Source organism: Onychomys torridus, chromosome 12, assembly GCF_903995425.1.
Source record: "Onychomys torridus chromosome 12, mOncTor1.1, whole genome shotgun sequence".
NCBI classification, from domain to species: Eukaryota; Metazoa; Chordata; class Mammalia; order Rodentia; family Cricetidae; genus Onychomys; species Onychomys torridus.
In genome coordinates, this window is record NC_050454.1 from 69,781,696 (window position 1) to 69,796,088 (window position 14,393).

The 14,393-nt window shown below is 45.3% G+C and overlaps 1 protein-coding gene and 1 long non-coding RNA gene across 2 annotated transcripts in view; one reads left to right on the forward strand and one right to left on the reverse strand.

Annotated features, from left to right (window-relative positions):
- Positions 1 to 3,665: 3,665 nt before the first annotated feature.
- Runx1 (RUNX family transcription factor 1) overlaps positions 3,666 to 14,393 on the reverse strand; it is an 86,082-nt gene continuing 75,354 nt past the window's right edge. Inside the window, exons 5-6 of the mRNA XM_036203188.1 lie at positions 10,745 to 10,906; positions 3,666 to 4,299 (exon numbers count right to left, since the gene is read on the reverse strand). Of these exons, the coding sequence (XP_036059081.1) occupies positions 3,830 to 4,299; positions 10,745 to 10,906 (632 nt within the window). The 3' untranslated portion in view covers positions 3,666 to 3,829. The remainder of the gene's footprint in view (positions 4,300 to 10,744; positions 10,907 to 14,393) is intronic.
- On the forward strand, positions 3,977 to 10,905 carry LOC118593723. The gene is made up of 3 exons (XR_004946296.1): positions 3,977 to 4,027; positions 10,392 to 10,471; positions 10,701 to 10,905. It is a non-coding gene; the product is annotated as an uncharacterized LOC118593723 (long non-coding RNA).

Genomic DNA, 14,393 nt, shown 5'->3' on the forward strand with positions numbered 1-14,393 from the left:
TGAATTTTCCGAGTTTTCCCCACACACGTGCTTTGCTGTCATTTCAATTAGGAAGTTTATTTATTTATTTTTTCCCATTGTTCTTTGTACATCCAGGGTAACAGGGACACCCAACAGTTCCTCCTTTCTTTCTTTTGCACATTCGTTTCTCCTAGAACATAAAGTGAACTTTAAAAAAAGTGGAGCCATGCTGTTTATTAGCTGTTTATAAAAGTGAATAAGAAGTTGCTTGTTCTTTTAAGTCTAAAATAAACAAGTGGAGAGAAGCATTTTTCTTCTACAATATTTAGCGAACGTAAGAAAAAGTCCTTAGAAACGCGCACAAAAAAGTGAAAGAAGTTATTACAGGCATTAACAGTATTTTATAATGAAGCTTGAAATCTATTTACATACATAAATACAATTGAGTTTATTGATACAACTTCTTCTGAAGGATAAAAAAAAAAAGGACAAATGATCAGCTTTGCCAATACTGACCTGGCAGAAAGAAAGAAGGCATCCCAACAAAGAACCAACCAACCAACCAACAAGTAACCAACCAACAAGTAACCAACCAACAGACCCAAATCCCCCAATAAATGTATACCGTAAACAAAAGGCGTCTTGTTCAGATGTGAAAAAAATATATTCTGAAATTGTTGTCAAACCATTTATTTTCATGTATAAAAGACCCTAAACATCGCATGCCTCCCCCCACAAACAAAATTAAAAGAACCCAAAAAACTATCAAAACCAGAAAAACCCTAGGACTGAGTGTTCCAGGGAAAAAGGTATTTTAAGAAAGAAATCTGCAGTCATCGAGTGCAGGCCATTGAGGGAAAACGTTAACCCTTGCCAGTCAGTCCGAGCATTTGTTAGCTACACAGGGCACTTGGGCGGCAGTGCGGCTACTCAGCCATGGACGGTGACTTTCTGAGGAGGATTCTGCTGCTGGATCTGGACAGCCAGCAGATCGAAAATGGCTGGCAACGCCTCTGTTCTGTTGGAAGTAACACATGAGCAAGAGAATGGCTGACTCACCATCTTCTTTATGCAAATGGAGAAGAACTGGACCATCTGTGTTCTGGACACTTGGTATGGGGTAGGGTGTGTGCGTGCGTGTGCGTGTGCGAGAGAGAGGGGAGGGGGGATATGCCTCCTAGAAAACATGCAGGAGGGGGAAGGTGGGGTTTGGAGGAGGGAGGAGAAAAGAGAGAAGAGAGATTGGAGGGCACAGACGGTGAGAAGAACAGAAGGAACCAAAGTGTGTGTTAAAATCATAAACAGGGGCTTGAATGAGCAGTAGAAATGGCTTATTCCAGTTTTCTTTCTGGACCAGTATTCCCAAACAGTTCCACTGATCTCAAAATTGTCTTATGGGTCTTACCTGAAGACAGTGAGTGAAGTCACCTTGAGGCACCTGAAGTCAGTGAATACAATTTCTCAGGAGAAAAATATGTGCCATATGGAATCTATCTCCAAGACAATGAGTGCCTGATTGATCTTTTTTTTTTTTTTTTTTCTGAAATGAGTAAATACTGTGTATGGTGGTAAGCATTTAGGAAGCCCTGAACGGCTAACCAGGCCATCTACAACAAAAGTGACAAGTTGTGATGCATGATTTCCAGGGCAAAGATTCGAAGTGTGAGATTATCTGGTTCTTCTCATAGGGCTAGAGTGCCTTCAGGTATCAGAATTAATATGAAAAAAAAATCTAATTCCTTTGTCTTTCCTTAGCATTTTCTTAGGCCAGATATGGCAACCTATGCTAAAAAGAACATCTACTTTTGGAGAAGTAAACTAATGGTCCTTTTCAGAAATTAAAATTTTATTTTTCTGGCAATTGAGGAAGCATAGCTGTACAACGTACTGTGGAATAAGTAGTGAAACTGAATGGTGGAGGAAGTTATGTCCTCTATGAAAATCTAGCCGAGTTTCTTCCGAGATCCCCTGGAGCTCTTCTCCAGATAGGAACAGCCTGACAGCACAGGCTGACCTCTTACCAAAGTGCTGCTGCTCCGTGTAAAACAAAGAATCAATATATAGATATATAGATATAGCTATAGATAACTCAAAAACAAGTTGTATCTTTTAAATAAGTCCAGCTGTTTTTGCTGCCTGCAGCCAAAGATCTAATCTGAATGCTTAAATTTATAAAATAATAATAATAAAAAAATCCAACACTGTTCTGAAGTCCTGCTTTCAAACTCTCTTCAGAATTGACCTGACATCATTTCAACTAATTTAAGAGGTACATTAAAAAAACAACCAGATCATTTTGAGCACACACTCGTCAAAATCAGCAGTTAGGATTTATAAGTTGCAGAACAACTGAATTTTGACCAAGCCCTCCACTACGACAATAAGGCCATTACAGTTACAGTGACCATGATTTACATGTGAACCGTACATAGCATGGACTGCAGAGACATGACGCTTAGCATGCTGGTGCACAGATAAAGTGCACACACCCCAAAGGTTGGGGGCTCAGCCTGGTGGAAGCAGCCCAGAGATGCAGCTGGTGAGTGAGCGGCTTCCGGTTAGCGTCCTGCAGGTTGACAGGGTATCTCTCACAACCAATCCCACTAAGGTAGGCAGGGAAACTAGCTCCCTCAGGCTTTGGGGGTACACTCTCTTAAAACAGCCACTGGGCCTCAAAGGCACCTGGTATTACCCCTTCTATTTGGATCTTTGGGGTGTAGCCACGAGTTTTGGTTTTCATCAAAGAACAGAAAGTATTAATGGGAGGAAATTAAAGATCACATTCACTCATTGGGGCCCAACAGCTTACCTCAGCTAGTCCTCTTATAAAGTTGCCTGAATCAGAAGGCCTTGGGGGCAAGCATACCTTCAGGCCAAAATAAAATCCTCCTCAGAGCTATACTCATTGGCACCTCTCTGAACCCTTTGGAGGACAGAATTTTACCTTTCTTTTAGAAGGGAAGGAGCCAGGTATGAGGCCCTTGGTTGAGTCTGGCAGAAAATTTTGTACTTCTCATCCTTGGAGTGACCCTCAGTGTCTAAAATCCAATTGAAAACATGGCTGCATTAGCTACCGACTTGTTTGAATAACATAAAAGGGAGTTTAATGTAAACAATATCTCTAGGTAACCAAGCAATCATGTAACCCATCCATGTTTTTCCAGCCATCTTCAATGCAATTACATTTAACTTTGGCCATTATAAAGAAAAATGTAGTACTTGATATTTTTTCTTAATATAAGTACATTTAAATAATTAAAAAAAGTATCAACACATATGTAAATGTTCAAACATCGAGATACATAAATATCTAGGGATTTCTTTGTGGAAATACAGTAGTTAAAAAATGACCCAAAACTGTAGCTGTCTCTTAAAAAAAAAAATGAAACAAAACAAAAAAACAAAACAAAAATCCCAGCTACAAGAAAGTTCAAAAGTTAAATAAAACGTACAGAGAAGAGAATTGTATTTCTTTCAGTTGGTCAAAGGCAGAAAGAAGCAAGCTCAAATCTATACATATTTAAAAATAACGACCACCCAGATGCAAACACACATTTTTTGCAATTGATAAGGTGTGGGAAAGAAAACTCCGACATAAGAAATAGATGCCAAACAGGATGAGCTACATCTTCCCCGCCCTGACCCAAAAAAAAAAAAAAAAAAAAAAAATCCCACACTCTTTGGAATAAACAACGTGGTTAAAAAGTGAAGTCAAGGGTATAAAATCTTTCTTTTATTCACAGCATTGCTAAATCAGAAGCATTCACAGTTTCCCTCCGGGAATCTTCCTGTTGGCCTCCGAGGGCCCTCCTGGCGGGGGTCTGTGCATGGACGGCAGGTGCAGCCGGCTCAGTCCCTCCTGGGGCGCTCAGTAGGGCCGCCACACCGCCTCCTCCAGGCGCGCGGGTGGCATGTTGGTGGGCGAGTTGCTGTGGCTGCCCTCGGTCTCCACCACGTCGCTCTGGCTGGGGAGGCTGGGGTTGAGCAGCGCGGCGCCAGTGGACGCGTTGGTGCAGGGCGGCAGGATGCGCGGGGGCGATCGCTCGCCTCCCACCATGGAGAACTGGTAGGAGCCGGCAGAAGCGCCGTAGTACAGGTGGTAGGAGGGCGAGCTGGTCTGGAAGGGCCCGGCCTGTGCCTGCGAGGAGCCTGGGTAGGGCGGCGGCAGGTAGGTGTGGTAGCGAGAGGCTGAGCTCATGGCCGACATGCCGATGCCGATGCCAGACGTGACGGGCGGAGAGTAGGTGAAGGCGCCGGGGTAGTGCATGCGCGGGTCTGAGATGGACGGCAGCGTGGGGAACTGGCGCGGGTCCCCGAAGGCTGTCAGGTCCGGGGCTGCTGTGGGTGGGTGGAAGAGATGGTGTCAGTCTGTGGTCTGAGAGGCAAAGGCTTCCCTTTCTGCCAGAGTGCTCCTGCCCAGGACACACAGGACTGCCCAGAGTGCTCCTGCCCATGGAGGGGGGGAATCACCAAGAGTGCTCCTGCCCAGGACACACAGGACTGCCCAGAGTGCTCCTGCCCATGGAGGGGGGGATCACCCAGATGGATATTTACCCAGAGTGCTGCTGCTTCCTAAGAAACACGGCTACTTGGCAAGAAGTGGGTTTCACCCAGCATGCTGTTATGACAGTGTGAGAACACATGGCCTGTGACATGAATCATGGCATGGTGTAGCCTGTGTATTGTATAAGTACCTAAATGCTACACACGCGCGGTGCTGCAATGTAATGTTTACAATATGTGTAAATGTTGGAGTCCCAGGTTGGCAAACAGTAGCCCATCAGTCAAAACTGGCTAGAGGGAATTTTGTGTGTCCCAGGAATTAAACATGGGTTTTACTTTTTTCATGGTTGTGAAACTGTAAAAACAAAACCACAAAATTGTTGTTCCTATTTTGATTTTTGAGACACTGCCTCAGTCTTCAGCACGGGGTGGCCCTGTGAATCAATCCTTCACCTGTGCTCCCACTACTATTAAGTGACCAGGACAACAGAGCTCTCAAAGTTAACCATTTCTCTTTGGCCCTTCACTGAAAAAAAAAAAAGCCTATCCTCTACTTATATTAAAATATTAACACTGATTAATATAATGGTAATACAATCAGTACATTGGCATAACAACATTAATATAACAATATATAATGAGATGACATTTCAGCAACTGAGGTAATGATGCACTTATATGTTACTAATAGACTATTAATATAACAACAGTGCTATGCCGCATACAGTATTCAGGTTGGACAATAGAAAAGTGTCATTTTTGTAGGCTCTGAACCCCTGAGGGTTGGCTAACTTCCTGTTATTGGACACGATGCACACTGTGGTAGTGACTGCAGATGTTGGTGATTGGCATATCCCTTGTCTCTTCATCTACCTTCTGATCTGTTCCAAATCTGCATGGCAATGGACACATGAGTTCATGTCTTTATCTAAGAGGAGCTTCACTGGCTTCTATTTTATTTTTGATTATGTTTATGCATGTTTGGATATATGCATGTGTGCATGCAGTCCCCACAGAGGCCGGAAGAGGGTGCCAAGTTCTCTGGAGCTGGAGTGACCCATGGTTGCCAGCCAACTTTCTTGAGAGCTGGGAATCAGACTCAGGTCCTCAGAAAGATCAGTGTGTGCTCTTAACCACCCAGCCATCTCTCCAGCTGCTGCTTTACTAGTTGAAAACACACACACACACACACACACACACACACACACACACACACACACACAAATGGATGTAAGAACTTGGTGTGTCAGCTTTTTGCACATGCTGGAATCTCCTTACAAGATTGGTTTTGTTGGGAATGATTTTACATTCATGCCATTGGACATTGGCTGTCCTCCCATGGTTCACCAGATCCCCCTGCATTTCGTTCATGTGCATGCTGCCTTTGATACAGACCGGGAATGAGGGCCAGCATGGTTCCCCTTGCAGACCAGTTTACCAAAAGTGGCCCTACCGGCATCCTTGCCCATCTTACTCCTTGAGACTTGTTTGGCAACATCTAGGTCCTTTACCCACTAGATGCCAGTAGTGTCCCCACCCCCACTGTGACATCCAAAAATATCCCCAGACATTGCCAAATTCCCTAAGAATGGGTGTAGGGGGATTCACACTTGCCCCCTGCCGAGAGCCACCACTGTGAATAGGAAGGTGTTTGTGCGTAGTTTGTGACCTTCAAAATGAGAGTCACCACACCCACAAGTCCCAAAGACTCCAACCAAACAGCAGAGGCAAGAACTGAACGTTCAGAATGTTAAATCGTCAAATTAACGTACAGACTGACTTTAAGCTCTGGTGGCATGTGGTCTGGGCCCTTTTGAGTCAAACCTGCCAGAGAGAAATGTGAGGGGAACTAAAAGCTTCCTTTGAAAGGAAAACTCCCGGGGTGGATTAATCTGGTTTTGGAAGGCATGGGCTGTGATCAACTTCCTTCTATTCCCAGCCTATTATTCCAGCTCGAGAGCTGGTTGGTGTTTGTGTTCTCTGTGTTTCTCCCTCTCCCTCAATAATCTTTTATTGCTCTAACACAATTTTACAAAAGGAACTCTTGTGTACCTTTGGGGTGAATGTGAGGGAAATGGACTCTTCATCAGAGAGGTAATTAGAGTTTATAGAAACAGCCCGAGTCTGCAGCAAATCCCTCTGCTAATGAGGAAACCACCAGTCTGACTTGCAAACAAACACCCCTGTTAATGTTTTCAAAGCCAGTCAGACATGTGGGCAGCGAGAAGGTTGTAATCGGACAGTGGTTCTGGGGGTGCCCTGGCTCAGCTGCCCTCTAGCGACTTCTACAGCCAGGCCACACCTCATTCCACAGGGCTCATCCCTGCCCCCTCGCTGGGGCCACTTGTGAGCAAGCTCTAAGTCACTTGTTTTGCTTACACAGAGAGCCGTGACATGTCTGAGAGTTAACAGGAAGTTTCACTCCATTTTTTCCCCCAGTTAGATTTATACAGTCTTGGGAGAAGCCGCGGTGGCAGGAGGGAGGGAGGGAGGGAGGGAGGGGGGCATTAGGCAAACACAATCCATTTGTTGTCATCTGGTGCAAAGCTCTGGACACAAACAAATGGCTCTGCCCACTATCCCTCTTGCTTCATCTGCCCTGAGACAAAAAGGTGAATCCACTGGAAAGAATGAATGAAAGGTCACCCTGTTTCACAGCCATGCCTGAACACGCTCTGCCAGTCCGTTCCAATCACTACACGGTAATGTGGGGATGGTACCAAGTTACTGGAATCCCGAGTGAGTCTGTGATTTGTCATGGGCATAAGCACAGGAGTGATGTTACAGTCTCAGCTGCTGGGGGCAGGGGCCACTGAAGATCTCAGATAACTAGTGGTGTCTTTGGACAGAAGGTCAAGTTCTCCCCCTCCCTCCATCCCTCCCTGTCTCATTTTTACCGTTTGTAATAAAAAAAAAGACTTAGGTCCTCTAGATATGTTCAAATTCAAGTGGTCTATTCAAATGCTTGCTTTCTTTCACAAATACGATGTTCGATTATGTGTTTGGGTATGTTGGTGTGTGTGTGTGTGTGTGTGTGTGTGTGTGTTAGTGCAGTGTGCTTATGGACACTGGAGGAAGAATTCAGATGCCCTGGAGCTGGAATTATGGGCAGCTGTGAGCCAGCTAATGTGGGGCCTGGGAACTGAACCCAGGGCCCCTGGAAGAGACGCAAATGCTCTAACCACTGAGCCATCTCTTCAGTTCCACCTGTTCTCATTTTGAAATCTGGCCTATCCTCTCTTATTCCAAATCACAGTCGCAGAACTTACCGATCCTCATACTGTGGCTCCTCTATCCTCTCGGCTGGCCTACCCCCACTTCAGTAGCAAACCTGACTGTCCTGCCCCTCCCCCATCCAGCTATTCATTGGGAAATTTTAAAAGTAGGAAGTCTGAGGATTAGAAGGTTCAGGTGTTTTCACTGGAAGCGTTTTGACGGTGCTAAATATCTGCCATGACAGAGCCAGTCTTGGCAGCTCCACGCCATGCCCCTCCCACTGCCCCCAAAGGATTAAACAACCTGAGCAGATAATGGCTGCCTTAAAAGGATCTTCTGCATGACTCAGATTAATGCACACTGTCTGTCGCCCTGGTTGGCAGCTAAACATTAATTAACAAAAAGAAAAGGGGGAAAAAGAAGAAGAAAAGAAAAAAAAGAAGAAAGGTAAACGTGACAGCTCCTTTCAGACAAGGTGTGGAGTCTGTCTGCAAGGGACAGACAGACAGCCCAAGTGTGCAGGAGAGGAAGGTTGGCTGGGGCTGAGGGTGGATGAAGAGGCAGGCACACAGAGTTGTTGATTGGAGCAATTAAAAGGTTCATCAGTCATGGAGCATGGAGCGGTCAAGTTTGAAAAGCCTTGGGCCCGGGGCCTCTTTCTTTCAAAGCTCCCAGCCTCCTGCCCCAGGCTTAGGACAGCACTCTCTGGGCCGGCAAGGCCTGCACTCAGGCCTTCATTTCTAGAGGGAGCTCTGCCAAGCTGAAGTTCACTCTCCAGTGCCTGGTCTCTGCCACCCACGAAAGCTTGCTTGTTATTCTCTGGTCTTCCCTACTGGGCAGCAGAGGTCACTTTGGGGCCCTGACATGGGTTCTCTGTCCCTCACATTCCTGTGCCAGAAAGCACCCTTCTTTCTAGCTTGTGTTGTTGAAGTCCACATCACTAGGAGCACAGCTGTGATTTGGATGTGTTACTTATTTTATTTTGGGTGACGGTGGCACTGATAGATTGCCCATACCACAGTGAATGACCCTACACCCATATGGTATGGTATATGGGCAGGGCTGACAGGACATAATTAATAAAAAATCAAATTATAAATTTTTAAAGGACATGAAGTTTTGAGGGAGATGCTACAGGGAGTGGAAGGGAGGGATGGGGGAGTGGATATGATCAAATGTATCACACTGATGTCTGTAATTCTCCAGGAGTAAATAAAAAGTAGTAAAAGCCACTCACTCTTACATGTGATCACTGGTCAGCTGGTCCTAGGTGCCCATTTTGGGTGGTGACCAAGCTAAAAGACTTACGTAATAAATCTCAAGGGACAGACCCACACTGGGGACATTTTCAAGGAAAACAGTAAGTGTTTTAGATGTAGGCTGTAGCCAGTGGACAGAGCAGTGTCACTGAGAGGAATGTGTGAAAGCTGACAGATGCTACTGGAATCAGACTGTCCCTGGGGGACAGGCTTTCACACACAGCCAGCTGAACAAATGCCATAATTCCTATGTTACCCTCCTAATTCCTTAGACCATCAGCTCCCATGGAAATGCTGGCACTGACGGCCTAAAGTCAGGTGAAAACTGAGTGAGTCAATGAAACGCCAAGGGCTGGTTGATGTTGAAGGTCCTCACTGCCACCAGCAGACACAAGTGGCAGTGTCTGGTGACATTTTGTGTGTGTGTGTGTGTGTGTGTGTGTGTGTGTGTGTGTGTATTCATTTATGAGTACCCTGTGAACAGGCACTTGTACATGTGTGTATAGAGACCAGAGGCCAGCCTTGGGTTTTGTTTCTCAGCAGTGGTCCAAACCTTTTTTTTTTTTTTTGAGGCAGGGCCTCTCCTTGGCCAAGAGCTCCCTGATTAAACTGTTCTGGATGCTCCCCTGTCTCTACGTCCCTAGTGCTGGGATTAGAAGCCTATACTTTACTTTTATACCTATGTTCTGGGGAATCATACTTGGTCCTCGTGTTTGAAAGGCAAGGAAGGGCTTTACCCACAGAGCCTTGGAGACATTTCTGAAGGGCAGGCTGGGGCATTTGTTACTGGCATCTAGAGGTCAAGGGCGCTTCTAACACAGGACAGCCCCCCCCCCTCCCAGTAAAACACGATGCAGCCCAAATGCCAGTACCACTGCTGGGCGAAGAAGACAGGCTATATTAGCCAGGTGAGTTGGGGGAGCCCTGATGGAGAAGCTGGCCCTCTGGTGGAACCTTAAGCAACCCGGTGGTTGTCTGGAAACAGTCTTTCACAACATTCAAGGTGGCAGTCCTGACTCCTCTGCCCTTCTGCCTGCCCCTCATCAGTTCTAATCAGCCTTCCAGAGCCCCAAAGCAAAACCCGCTCCCCTCCCCCAGCAAACACGCAAGTGCCTCCTAAGGGTGAAGCTCTCTGAAGTATTTCAGTTTGGTTCGGCTCCAATTTCAAAGCCCCAAACAGTAAGTTTCTTCTTTTGCCTTCAACAAAGGCATTTTTCCCTGTAACTCTGATTTCCCTGCCCAGGAGCGAAGGTAAGTGCCAAGCCCCAAGGGCTCATAGGTTAAATGACTAATATTTAATGAGCTCGTATTAACAACAATTATGCTAACCATGACACCTGAGCTTTCTACCTCGTTCCTAACCCTCAGTCTGAACAGCTCTTAGCTGGGAATGTTTATCTTGAGGCGTATTTGTTTTCTATTCCAATATGTACCCCATTGTGCTGTGCGCAGGAACTTCTGAAAATTCACCACGACTGGGAAGAGCAGCCATGGTCTAGAATTCAGCTGGGATGTTGACATCTTTGCCACAGGTATAAAATCCTTTAGCCACCAAACCTTCCCCAACAGACATGAGCAAACCCTAAATACTGAAGAGAAAGATTCAGACACTTCTGCCTCCTCATCAGTCATCTCTTAGCATGTCAAGAGAAATTAGTGCTCAGTATAGGATTCCTGCAGACGCAAGGGACTTTGCCTTTGAACCCTGTTCTGGTCTGTATCCGGCCACCTCCTTCCCTTGACTCTTCTGTTCTTCCAAAGCTTTCCCTCCAGCCCCACGGCAGATACGTTCTCTAGTGGCTTACTTGAAAGTCGACTGGAAAGTTCTGCCGAGAGGCTCGTCATGCCGCTGGCACGTCCAGGTGAGATGGGTGTTGCTGGGTGCACAGAAGAGGTGGTGATCGATCCCAGGTATTGGTAAGACTGATCATAGGACCATGGTGGGGACGGCTGGATCTGCCTCGCATCTGCAGAGAGACAGGGATGTTGAGAATAGACCGAGAGGGCTGGGGGTTTAATATGAAAGGGTCTTATAATGATCATTATTAACCATTATTTAGATAGGAACACATGGATGTACATAGCTTGTTCATTTGCATCTAATGGGCCTGGCAGAATCCAAGTATCTGATGGCCCTGTGGTACGACAACTGTCCTTAAAGAGGAGCAGTTCATGTTGGATTTGGGGAGAATTTTATTTGATAACTCTTCCTTCTATGTTTTCACATTAACATTGCAGGAAATTGTTTATACTGGACACTAGTAGTACACAATGACTTTGCATTCCAAACATAATACATTCAGCTTTGCCAATAATTATAATTACCACCACCAGAAACATTTTATAAACTTAGATGGTCACCTACATTCAGGAAACACAAAGAATACAAAGGGGATTTGGGGTATGAGGGAACCTTGCAAAATTATCCATGGGCTTCTAAATGTTTCCTACGTAAGCAAATACTATTCCCCTAAATGATCACAGAAACACTAGCAATGGTGATAATAAAGTGATAAAAGAAAACATATCCACAGGCACAAAAGCAGAGAGCAAAGCCCACTGGGAGTGAGCTGCTGTGACCAGGTCACAGGCCCACCAGCGGCTGCTCAGTCAAACCAGGCAGCATGGCGTCCTGAGGCTGGTGCGCTTTTGCTAGTTTGTTTGTTTTGTTCCTATTTGTTTTTCAAGACAGGGTCTCCCTACTCCCTCCTTCCCTCCTGCTGGTCCATTTCTTTCTTTTCTTGAAAACAAAAGAAAAACCTTGAAGATGTAAGTGCCACAAACCTGGTCGTTCCGGAACAAACACTGTAACTTGGAGTCTTTGGGATCTACTGGTAAAGAAAGCTCTTGGTTTCCTTCCACATGGTGGAGGATTTGAAGAGATGGCCCAGAAAAGGAGCCGATGCACATTCAACTTAGCAGACAGGGAGCGCTTCAACGCAGGTGCAGCCTTGTGCAATCTTACAGCTAACAGTGTAACAGGGCTGGAGGGGAGCAGAAACAACAGCTTGTCCTGCATCTCAAGTTACTTTTAAGTATCTTGCTCCAAGTCTGTGTGTGGGACAGAAGCCCATACACTCAAATATTTTCTACACAACATGCTTATATTCTCACTACATACACTTACCAAATGAACATATACTAATCAAATATTTTAATCACTTAAAAAGCAAACAAAGGAGGTTCTAGAATTGTCACAAAGGCCTCCAGGGTGTGAACTCTGGGGTAGCAATCCATGCCTTGTTGTGTAGACAGCCTAACACCCCTAGCCCCATGTCTAAAACCACACTAAGCATAAAGTGTTGTGCTATGATTCATGCTCTGTCATGTTTTACTGTAGTGAAAAAGTCATGCTAGACCTTTCTAAACTCATAATTAAGCCATGCAAACGTTGCGTAATATTTCACAGCCTTTTAAAAATATGCTTCGGTAAAATGACCTTTATGATTCCAGCCCAAGTTCTGTGCTTTTTCTTTTTCTTTTTTTAAAAACACAGGTTATAGATTTGGCGTCATCTTACTTTGCATCGTTCAGTGGGGACAGCTTTACAAACCCTGAAGCTATCAGCCAATCAGCCTTCATTTCTTCCATCACAAGGAACCTCCTGGGGTCCTTTGCCAATGGTGGGCCAGTAGGTGGTGGCGGTGAGCCTCTCCTTGCAATCTGGGTTGTTTCCAGTCTTTTGTATGAGCCCCCCCCCCCAAAAAAAAAACAAAAACAAAACAAAAAACCCCACCAAAACAAACAACACCAAAAAAACCCCAAACAACAACAACAACAACAACAACAAAACACCACCACCACCAAAACAAACAAAAATAAAAGAGCATGACAATACAGTGCCATTCTGTGTTTTATGTGAGAGCTCTCTCTCTCTCTCTCTCTCTCTCTCTCTCTCTCTCTCTCTCTCTCTCTCTCTCTCTCTCTGGCTCTGATGGGAGTAGAGGTAGGGCCAACATGAACACAAGAAAGCCAGAACTGAAATAGTCTTGTTGTTAGTTGCCTAGCAGGAAAAAAGTGAGCTCTAGGCCCATCTGTTTGGTGAGAGGTTCAGTAGGCCTGGATCAAACCTTCCTATGCCCCTCTGGAGTGAGATGGATGACCTCTAAAACCACCCAGTGGTGACAGGGTAGGGTCCCCACTCAAATAAATCTAACTCAGTACTGCATTTTTTAACTTATCTGTTGTAAGAGCCATGGAGGAATCAGGTAGGGTATGTGAGGTGAGGCGTGGTACTTATGATCATAACGGTGTGGATTCTGGAAAGGGCTAGAAGGGATTAAATGGGAGTTATCCAGAAAAGGCCACAGGCTGAGAGAGTCAGACGTTCTGCAAAGCCCAGGTGAAATATTCATTCTTGAAGGAGTCGCCTCTGGGAAGTCAATCCATCAAAGTGAACAAAAGTTTACTAAGCACATACCCTGTGCCAGGCTCGTGACAATGTGGTCAGTAACAGTGATGAGTAAGAGCTATATGGCCCCTGCCCCACTGGGACTACCAGGGAAAAGCTTCTAACTATGTAATGCTTCCTCCTGCACTTGTCCCACACTGAGTGTGGCTTCGTTCATGCATTCAAACAAACACTTGCATATTCATAGGCTGGTGAAATTATTCCCTGGCTCCTTCATTCATGTTTCCACAAACAGTTTCGCTTCACTAGGGCCCCTGTGTAGGGAATCACTAGGAAATGGTTTTATAGTCTCTGCCTTCTAAGAGCTGCAGCCACTGGAGGATCTAAAGGTTGTATAGAGACTGACTGCTAAATTTCATGTCTAATTTGGAGTTGCAGATGGCTATTTCCAAGGCAGAGGCAAGGAGAGTGATGATGTTTGGACATGCTGGTGTTCTGCTTTGGAGAGGACAGAAGTTAAACAATTTTGGGTTGAAATTTGCCTCTGCCATAAACTAGCTTCAGCAAATCTCATGTTCCTCTGTCTACCAAGGGTAATATGGAGGGATGAGCAAGCTACAGAGAGGAAGACATGTCACAATGTGTGCCCATCGAAAATGATCAAGGAGTCTGAGTGATTTCCATGATTGTATTGCTGAAGGAAATGCAATCCCACCAAGAGACTTAGCTGATGCTCAGCGGTAAGGCAACACACACTTGCACCCGGGTGGGGCCCAGGGGATACTGCTTCGCTTCGGGTTGAGGGTCTTGAGGAGAGAGAGAGAGAGAGAGAGAGAGAGAGAGAGAGAGAGAGAGAGAGAGAGAGAGACAGAGAGAGAGAGAGACAGAGAGAGAGACAGAGACACTCTGGATAGTAAATGGTGAATGAGTAAGGAAGCTGGAATTCTGTGATATAGAGAAAGCAGGAATTCAATATTTCAATCACTTCTTGCTTCTGTTTTTAAAAGTCTGAGATTAGAAAATTTAAACTTGAACCTTCGGTACACTGGTTGTGTTTGTTTTGTTTTTTCAGCACAAATGGTTTTAATGAGATCACATGACCA